The sequence below is a fragment of the Vipera ursinii genome (assembly GCF_947247035.1).
Source record: "Vipera ursinii genome assembly, chromosome: Z".
Classification (NCBI taxonomy): domain Eukaryota; kingdom Metazoa; phylum Chordata; class Lepidosauria; order Squamata; family Viperidae; genus Vipera; species Vipera ursinii.
In genome coordinates, this window is record NC_139517.1 from 78377915 (window position 1) to 78388362 (window position 10448).

A 10448-nucleotide genomic window follows, 5' to 3' on the forward strand; every position below is an offset into this window, starting at 1 on the left:
GACAATGGTTTACTTAAAACTGAGTTAATGAGTTGTGTGAGCATAGCTAAGTCTCCAAATGAGCATGCCAAATAAATACAGTCCAATAATGCTAAATAGGAGAATTTCTAGCTTTATCCCAGCTTTATCAATCAAATGTCTTGTTTTCCTGTCTGATCGCAGACAACGGCTTCTGTATTCAAGGAAGCATTGCTTGTTCCTCCAATTTACAATATTTAGTTAGTTCAATGACAGTGGAACCAGAATTGCTATCACTAAGTGATGCAGTCATAAAGCATAATGTCACATGACCCTGTTATATAACAAAAGCAATTCTGGCTCTCCCAGTTAAAAATTTTAAGTGAGGATTACACGGGTTGTTAAGTGAGAAACACATATGGCTGGGACTTCTGATTCCTGCTTGTTTGTTCCTCATTGTGTTTGTTTGATTGGAAATTGCAATCATGTAGCTGCAATCATGTGATTCTAACCCTAGCTTTTGGGTCAGGCATCCAAAAGCTAGTATCAGAATCACATCAAAATGGAAACACTTACAGTCATTAGAATATATTGTAAATCCTCTAGTTCAGAGGTCCCCAACCTTTTGGACACCAGGAACCGGTTCCGTGGAGAGAGGGTACGTGGTTTTGTGTGCTGCCTGCATCTTGCGGATAGGGCTTTACTTGTTTGTGCAAACCAGTTGCTGGCATCCCACTGCCCGGTACTGCTCCACGGACTGGGGGTTGGGGAGCCCTGCTCTAGTTCAGGGCCATCACAAGGTAAGGAACACTTAATGGTTGTAACCTCAGGACCACATGTACAAAAATATTTTGTTCAGCAGCAAAGTATTTCAAAGTGTATGAGCAAAATATATGTGTACGAACAGCTGTCTTTCAGGCGTATCTGAATTTTGGCATCCAATGTGCTTATCTAATATTAGAATTCAGATTCTTTCTCCCTCTCCATTCTATTATCTATTCCGCCTTTATTATTTTTACAAATAACTCAAGATACAAACATATCCAATACACCTTTCTCCTCCTATGTTCCCCATAACAATAACCCCTTCAGGTGTGTTGGGCTGAGATAGAGTGACTGGCCCAAAGTCACTTAAGTGGCTTTCATTATGATGAGGTACATTTTATTTAACAATGAATTAAAAGAACTACTATTAGTTGGGATTGCATAACATACTAAATCACAATTTAAGATTTACAACCCACAAAAGGGGCTCATAATCAACAAACTAAACTACACTTAGTGACATACTATGTTTCTACAACTGTGACTACACTCACCCTGGGTTAACAAAAGGTAATGTTTTGGGTTTAAAAATAATAATTTATTTATTTATTTATTTATTCGGTTTATATACCGCCCTATTCCCAAAGGACTCAGGGCGGTTTACAAGGCAAAATTTAAGAACAATCCAATATAAAATTAAAATAAAATAAAATTAAGCCTAGCCGCAAAAATTAAATCACAATTTAAAAACATTAAACCCCTCAGTCCAGACCAGATAGCTCAAAGAGCCAGGTTTTTAGGTCCCGGCGAAATGAACGAAGGTCGGGGGCAGTCCGGAGTTCCGTTGGCAGTTGATTCCATAGGGCAGGCGCGCCCACAGAGAACGCCCTCCCGCTGTGGATCGCCCGTCGGCAATCCTTGACTGGCAGTACCTTGAGGAGGCCTTCCCTGTGGGAGCGCACAGGACGATGGGAAATTGATGCTGGCAGCAGGTGTTCCCTTAGATAATGAGTTATAAACTAACCATACACATTATAAACTAACCATACACATTAGGTATGCACATTATGTTAGGCTAAGGTGTAGTAAAGTAGTACTGGCTCTCTGTTGTATCAACAAAGCTATCATGTGAAATCAGACACTTCTTACATATGAGGCTAGCCACACTTCTGGAATTTGCCTGACAATAAGCATTCTAAAGTCTTGCCAAGAAAAGCTTTGTGATCCTGAATGATAAATCTGAAAATTGGTAGTTTAATCAAAAATTATGGAATTATATTTAAAATAAAAACAGAATCTTCAGGACTGTATTAATAGAAGAGGACTAGGCAAGTGCTAGGCTTATTTTCATGAATGTAATATATATATATTTATATTTATTAAATTTTTATACCGCCCTTCTCCCGAACGACTCAGGGCGGTGTACAGGGCAATAAATATCGAAATATACATACAAAAGTTAAAAAAGAATGTGGATGTCCAACTTTTGGCTTTCTTGGACTGCATTGAGTAAAGAGGAATTGTCTTGAACATGTATAAAATATATAATATGGTAACTATTGCTAAAAATAATATATTAAAATTTTACAACCTTGTAGGGCTGCATTGTCAACTGTCCAGGACCGCAAGCAGCCCACAATGGTTTAAACTGAGTAACATAAGAAAGTAATCTTGAACTTCAACTGTCCAACAACTTATTAGCAAAAGCTTATTTTTGAGGCTTTCGAAATTTGCTTTGGAGAAAAACTCTTGGCACACATATGTTTTCTTTTTTGTTCAAAGTTTCTCGAAACACATATTCATTGACTATTTCCTCATATCCCACAGACAGGAAAAGTTCTGCCAAAAACGCTACAGGAAAAAAGGGAAGAATATTTTTAAGAAACTTGTGTTAAAGTACAAAGATGAAATGATACAAATCCTGAATAGGCAGGTTATTCTTCTCAAAACAAAAAAATGAGAAACAGTTTCATTGATGGTTTTAAAAAAAGATATAGGCATCAATGCAGAAAATGATGCAGTATCCAAAGTCAGATTTTCCTTCCACTTGCCCAAGAAAGCTGCTAAGTATGGATTGTCCCTTTATGAGGTACTTAGGATATATCTTTTGAATAACAATCTATCATTAACTATCAATATATATTTTTTAATAAATTAGTTTTTGAGAAAACCTGGAGATTATTCGAGGCAGCAGGGCTCAGCTTCGAAGGTATCTCAATAGAAGCTTTTACTGAAATGTGGGCAATTGTCAAATCCCTTTGTGGCTGATTATAAAATAGAAATATCTTTAGTGGTTATAAATAAAATGTAACCCACGAGATACTTTTATTTTATAACCCAGCCGCAAAGGGATTTTATTTCATCAGGATTTTATTTATTTATTTAATTTCTATGCTGCCCATCTCCCCTACAAGGTGACTCTAGAATCTTACAAATTATTATATGAGGCTGCCTTCACATCCCTTACCTTCTGTCACTGTTTGACAGTCAGAGTCAATAACATTTTTATTTTTATTTCTCTGAAAAGAAATGGGAGTAGGTTGAGCTACCTGGGGTTTCACTATGCACCTGCCCGTCCATGGTCAGCAAGAAGAAGCTGGACTAAAGTTTTTAGTATAATTTAATCCAGCGTTTCTCAATCTCAGCAACTTTCAGATAGGTGGACTTCAAATCCCATTCGTCTGAGAGTCGGAATCAGCATATCTGATATTTGCAAAGATTGAGAAACGCTGATTTAGTCAGACTCTCATTGCTTTCAAGAATACAAGGAAGTATTAGCTTAAGAAGAAATCCTTAAATCCTAAATTGCTGAAATTGGATATAAAAGGAATGTTGGAGGACAGTTTCTTTAGGTTTATACTTTGTAGGGACTACTATTACATTTGGAGTTATACAAACTTACATTAGAAAAGGATTATATACATATCAAAATGAATGTTAACAGTTATTAAATAACATTCTGATGTTGAGGCTGCTATTTGCAGCTTTTTGATATTTAAACATATCTAGCTTCTTTATTGTTGAACAAATGATTTTTTTTCCATCAGTATGCTTGTATTGTAGAAAACCTTTCAGTAAAAATACCTGGGTATTATTTATAGATTACTATAAATACACTGTATTTTTGTTCTGACAGATTTTTGTTTTGCAAACTTTTCCTGCTTTTCAGTATTTGTTGGGTGCTTCCCACACTGCGTAATATCTTAATTAAGATCTCACCATCAGAAAAAAAGTATGACCTGGTTCCATCTTGTCGTACGTAGAAATTTTCTCCCACCTTGCAAGCAGATTTAAACCTCAGCATTGCATGGTCGTGAAGGCCATAATCTCTGAATAGGACATATTTACCTGGTTTTAAAACCTGAGAACAATATGAAGCATATTAAGCTGGACTTAATTAATACACAAAACCATGTAATAATAAAAAGTGGAACATTTTGTGCCACTTTGGCTCGGTCCTGTTAAGCAGACTTGACACAATTTCATTTCTTTCTAAAAGAGTTTTAAAATATTATTCCACATTAATTATAACACTAGAAAAATTAATTTCATAGTTGTCATAAAACACATTTCATAGCTTAAATCAATTCCCATTATTTGCTTGAACCTGGGAATCACCACCTTAGTTTGCATTTAAGACATTCTGAGTCATATTCCTGGGAATTAATCCACTTTCTAGTTATTACAAGATAGGTAAATACACCTGAAGCAAATATGTAATCCTCAGTTAATGACTGCCCTATTTAGCAAGTGTTTGAAGCTAGACAGCACAGAAAAGTAACTTTTTGAGCAGTCCTCAACCACTGCAGCATCCATGGATCATGTGATTGCCATTTGCAGAGAGCTTCTCACAAGCAAGTCAATGTGGAAACTGACAGAAAAATCACATCACAATTGCTTGATGTCTCGCTTAACTACCATGTCACTTACTAATGGAATTGCCAGTCCAATTATAGTCATTAAGCAAGGTTTATCTGTATGAATTACCTTTCTATTAAATCTTATTTGGAAAAGACAAACCTGATACACAGCATTCCTTTTAGTTCAGACTATTTACAGCTTCTTTTAGTTCCTCGCAGATAAAATACACAAATAAAGATCATCTCTTTGAAAGTTGCTGCAAGTCTGAATCATACAAGGATTGCTGACATATATAAAATGTATTGTGTGAATTAGAGCACAGATTCTGTATTACAGGTAGGTAAAATGAGGACCCAGATTGTTGGGGGCAATTAAGCTGACTTTGTAATAATGCCGCTTGGGGTGTGTGTGAAAGCCCTAATAAGCAGGCATATACATAGAATGAAGGCTACTGCTAAGCGTGTAAGCCGCCCTGAGTCTTCGGAGAAGGGCGGGATATAAATGGAATTAAAATAAAAAAATAAATAAATCTTTTCATAGCAAAAATACATGCTCATGGTAAAAACCATGTTATTATAACCATGCAGACTTGCCTTGTAAATATTGTGCAAAACTAAATGCATCTTCTCAGGATGAATGGCAGAAAGTACAAATATTAACATAACCACATCCACCGACTCTAGTGGTACATTTTCCACAAGATCATCTTTGGTCAGGTCACACAGGAATACTTTGCATCTTTTGGCATCATATAGAGAATTTTGCTGTGAAATAAACATATGGTACAACCTTATTTAAGTTTATATTTTGAAATCTGAAGCTGGCACAGTAAATCAAAGAGGATAGAACACTGAATAATACAGAAAAGTTTGGCTATCTTGGGAATTCTGGGAGCTGAAATCTGTCTACTTTCAGTTGCCAAGTTTGGAAAATAGTGGTTTAGATAGTGGATATTTTGAAGCTGTTTATTATAATCTCCCTCAGTGTTGAACTGAAGACAACCAAGCAGAAAAGCAGGTAATTAAATATGAATCACAACCTTTCCCATGGTAGTATCTTTAGATCACTTTTTCATTTCAGAAACTTTAAAATGGTCTTCAAATTCACACTTTTTGAAATTGCTGACATTATTTGGTTTATGTACATTCAGAAGAAATTTTTCACCTTGGTATAAAATAGAAAAAGCAGACCTGATTGTTAATATTATATATAAAATTGTACATATGTATTTCTTCCAGCATTAGGGTGTGGATCTTTTATTGTATTATGTAATTGTTTTTACTATAGTGATTCAGCATCATAAGCGATCTTACAAATTTTTAAAATAAGTAATTTCGATGCTCTGTTCCATAAAATTCTGAGTAATATTAACCACTATGCATAAAACTCAAATTCCAGGCTAAGATAATTTAATGAACTACCAAATCAAATTAAACAAATGAGTAAATAATAGGTAGTTCAAATGAAAAAGTATTACCTCCTAAATGACCTAAATACAAACTCTGACATTGCTACACAGACATTAAAAATAGGACTTCAGCTAATAATGATTGTCTAATTCTAATTAATTTCAGCAGATCTGAACCAATTTAATGATATTAAAACAATGCCATTTTTGCTTTCTTCTCATTTTTTTAAAAGCTTATCTTTCAAATGTATGTATTCACTTAATGGAAGAAAAAAATGACAAATATTTTACGAACCTTTACATACTCCACTGCTCGGGGAGAGAAGTCACACGCATAAGCAAAAATATTCAAATCTTCTTCTAGAAGTGGAAATAAACAGTTCCCAACACCACAACCCGCTTCTAGAATTGTCAATTTTTGATCTTCAAACTGAAGAGGTGAGAAAATAAAAATTGTAATTGTCTGATCCTTTCAAACAACATGAATTAATTTTTGGACTAACAACATTAGCTTTTAAAATCAAATTTATTATAGCAAATTTCCATTTACACCTATTGTGATTCAAGTCATACAATTTATACAAATGTTGTATCTTAATACATACAACAGATGGAATCATCTTCTAGTGAATCAGAAGCATAAGATCAATCAAAGATAGTTTCTTGAAATTAAAGATATAAAACAGAATTCATGATACTTTTTGTATTCTATACAAAAATGAGTTATAACTTAATTATTGAAATTACTTTATCAACAAACTGGACAAAATTGCCCAGAATCCATCTAATTCTTTTGCTATGTCGCTCTGAATAGAGACTAACATTACCACTTAGCTGATCCTTACTGTTTCTGCTAGTGACAAAATGCTAAGAATATAGTCCAGGAACTCCATTTGTTCACTATATGGATACTTGTTTCACACAGCACAACTCCACTTGCATCTTTTAGGAATTGGGACCAGATTCAACTCTGGAAAAATGAATCATCTTCAATCAAATTGATTGAAAAAGATAAAAATTGCAACTTTTCTGAGTTCTACAATCATAATTCCACTCATGATTTATAATAATGATATCTCATTGCTGCAGGTGTGAAGAGCGTGCAGCCCTCCGGATATTACTGAACTAGATCTCCCAACTATCCTATTTTGTGTGACAAATTGGTGAGGGTGGTAGGACTTCCAATTTGTCAACAGCTGGAGAACTGATAGCTTCCCAATTCAACTTTAGAAATTCAGTTCTCACCCAACTTTATAGATTTTTATTATTTGATAGCAATTGAGAATTGTCAACTTTCTAGCTTAATGCTTTCTGAGGATCCCAACTACATCCCCAGATGTCCAATTATAAACATTTTCCTAAAATAAAGTTTAATAGCCATCTTGATAGGAAAAGAAAGAATTATTCTCCATCATTGTATTTTTATGTTTCTATTTTATTGCAAATGATAGACATGGTAACTACTATTGTTTGGCATAAACCAAGCATCTTTAAATTAAGTTGTATCATTTTGTTTTATAATTCTATGACCTGTTATTTTTCCAAGGGTATGAATGAATTAAAGCCTAAAATATGTACATGTAGTAAAAGTTCCTTTGCAGAGCAAGGCCTTCTGCATACCAAGGAACTGACTGACAATATTATAATTTCCATCTCAAACTTTACCATGGAATCTGCAAAACAAACATACTGTACCAGCCTAGCCTGAATTTTATAGAATGCATAACATAATAAGATCAGTTAGAGGCTTTCAATTCAGAGATTTTTTTATAGTAGTTCTTTACTGCCCTCTGGTGTCAAAGAATGTGAAACTCACTTTACGGCAGGCTTTTAGTTCTTCAAACTCTCTTGTTGTCCAGTGTCTGTCCTTAAAAAAATTGGTACTGTTCCTTTTGTAGAATAGATCCCAGTTCTTTTGTGCTTCTTTCTCAAGTTTCTGCTTCTTGAAGTCAGATACTAAGACCTGATTTTGGGTTAATTGTTTTGCTTCTTCAGGACCTAGAATTCTTGTCTTCTGCTCTGTTTTTGCGAAAGACTCATCTTCACAAGCAATTATTACCTCATCAGTATGTGGAATAGATGAGTGACTTTTCAGAATTTTGGATTTAATCATCTTAATTACTGGACATAGCAGATTCAAAGCTGCATTAATCCTTAATTAAATAATTGGCCATATCACATATTATGCAAGAACTAGATGCAAAAACACAATAAAGAAAGGTTATTATTTCTCAATTTTCTCTGGGTACCAAATAAAGTATGTTGATAATAGATCATTTCCTTTACTTTCATTTTCTAAAAGCACACTTTAATTAATCTATTAAGAGCTCTGCATGCACTTACAGGTCACAAAGAGAAATAATGTAACCAGTTAACAGTTCTTCATTACAGTAGTGAATAATAGTCCACCAAGATGGACTAGAAAATATTAATTTGATTCTTATGGCACCTTAAGCCCAGATGTAATTCGAGTTTCAGTTTAGTTTCATGTGTTAACCCAACCACAACTTAATTAATGCCACAATTTATTTGTAGGATGGGTTTATCACACAAACTAACCCATTAGTCAATAACCGATTGCCCCAAACCATAACAAAATTTATTCTTCCATTTACTCTTCCCTCAGTAAACCATGTCATACATACAGCAAACCAAGGAATAGCACAGAAAGCCATACCAGTTAGGCTGGATTTGTAAAACATGCATAACTGAACCATAAACTAACAACATAGGCTGGATTGATATGTTATAAATATTACTGGCTGGTTTATCATGCAAATACAATTTTAGTGTAGTATTCAGTCTTATTACAGAGCTACAGCCGTCTATCCTAATCACAATTTGAGACAATGGCTATATACCACCAAATACCAGAAGGCTCAGTTTGATCATGGTTATTGGGAATTCTAGAACTGGTTTCAATTCACATAGAAGGGGTCAGGCTGCAGAAGAATGATCTATTCTAGACCAGTGTTTCTTAAAACTTTTTTCTCTCAGGACTTCATATCACATTGTATTACTTTTAAAAAATATAATATAGAGGATCCCCAAACAGCTTTTATTTTTATGGGCTATATTTATCAATATTTATTAAAACAATGCAGCTACCACTTCTCATAGCTGTTATCGTATTGTTTTTCAACATAGGCTGGGAATAATTTTGAATTTGAGGATGCCTGAGATGGCCTAGGGCAGGGGTAGGCAACCTTGGCTCTTTTATGACTCATGGACTTCAACTCCCAGAATTCCTGAGCCAGTTGAACTCCACAAGTCATAAAAGAGCCAAGGTTGCCTACCCCTGGCCTAGGGGAAGCCCTGGGTCTACACATAGAAATAGTGATCTAAGCAATCCTGAGCTACATCAACTATTAATCTGACTGCACTTGGTTGAGTTATTTTGGGCTCAGAGGCAGTCCTTCAAAGGGAGGCCTCTGTTAGTTCTGGGTAGACTACCAGTCTAGACTACAGGTGTTCGACAATTTACATAGTTGAGCTGAAAACTTCTGTTGCTAAATGAGGCACTTCTTAAATTAGTTTTGCCCTGTTTTACGACTTTTCTTGCAACAGTTATTAAGTGAGTCACTTCAGTTCTTAAGTTAGTAACATGGTTAAGTGAATCTGGGCTCCCCATTGACTTTGCTTGTCAGAAAGTTGCAAAAGGTGATCACATGACCTTGGAACGCTGCAACCTTCATAAATATGAGTTGCTGAGTGTCTGAATTTTGCTCACATGACTGGGGATGCTGCAACGGTCGTAAGTGTAAAAAAAATCATAAATCACTTTTTTGAGTGCCATTTTAACTTCAAATGGTCACCGTTTTAAGTCACGGACTACGAATACCAACGAAAAAAGGCAATAACCAACCACTTACATTCTGTAGCCAAAACAAGAGTTCAAAGATCAGTCTGAAGTTACCAAGAGATGAATTCTCCTGGTAGGAGCCTTCGACTGTTTTTTTTATTATTAAAATCAATTAAATAGAAAAACTATTAATCTGACAGCATCTCAATACACCTTTTTACACTCCTGTTTCCCAAGAAAACACAACAGAAAGTGCTCCGAGGTGATCGATTCTTGTTCAGCTCGGAGGAAGGGCGTATCAGGCAGAAAGATCCAATTAGGGATCTGGATTAATTTCCGCGTCCTGAGGGTTGCTATCGATTCAAGAACCCTTTGCGGATCAGGCCAAATGCAGCAGTCTCAGGCGGTGGTAGGCTTTCCCTAGTGCTTCCTTTCTTTCTATCATCTACCTACCTACCTACCTAGCTGTTTGGGGCCGGTAAGGCCTTCCTCGTCCCGCCACCCCGCACGCCCTTCTTGCCCCTCAAAAGTTTCCCGGATCTCCCTGCCCAAAAACCACGAGGACGCCTTACGGTACTGCCGAGCCGCGTGGTCCTCTCTCGATCGGCTCCCCCGGACGGGGAGCCTTTTCCCAGTTGCACGCTGCTCCGATCC

The 10448-nt window shown here is 35.8% G+C and overlaps 1 protein-coding gene across 1 annotated transcript; it reads right to left on the reverse strand.

Moving 5' to 3' along the window:
- Positions 1-220: 220 nt before the first annotated feature.
- On the reverse strand, positions 221-10444 carry METTL6 (methyltransferase 6, tRNA N3-cytidine). The gene is made up of 6 exons (XM_083376683.1): positions 10367-10444; positions 7809-8185; positions 6288-6422; positions 5178-5348; positions 3943-4084; positions 221-2574 (listed from the first exon to the last, which is right to left on the reverse strand). The coding sequence occupies exons 2-6, from the start codon at positions 8103-8105 to the stop codon at positions 2432-2434; spliced, it is 888 nt and encodes a 295-aa protein (XP_083232809.1). The 5' UTR covers positions 8106-8185; positions 10367-10444; the 3' UTR covers positions 221-2431.
- Positions 10445-10448: the final 4 nt, after the last annotated feature.

What these genes read in the sequence shown, in the direction of transcription:
- METTL6 (XM_083376683.1), bottom strand. Translation starts at nt 8,105, where the DNA reads ATGATTAAATCCAAAATTCTGAAAAGTCACTCATCTATTCCACATACT. An exon ending in AACTAAAAGCCTGCCGTAAA is followed by an intron (nt 6,423 to 7,808) that starts GTGAGTTTCACA and finishes TCACCTCTTCAG; the next exon opens with TTTGAAGATCAAAAATTGAC. An exon ending in GTCATACTTTTTTTCTGATG is followed by an intron (nt 2,575 to 3,942) that starts GTGAGATCTTAA and finishes TTTTTCCTGTAG; the next exon opens with CGTTTTTGGCAGAACTTTTC.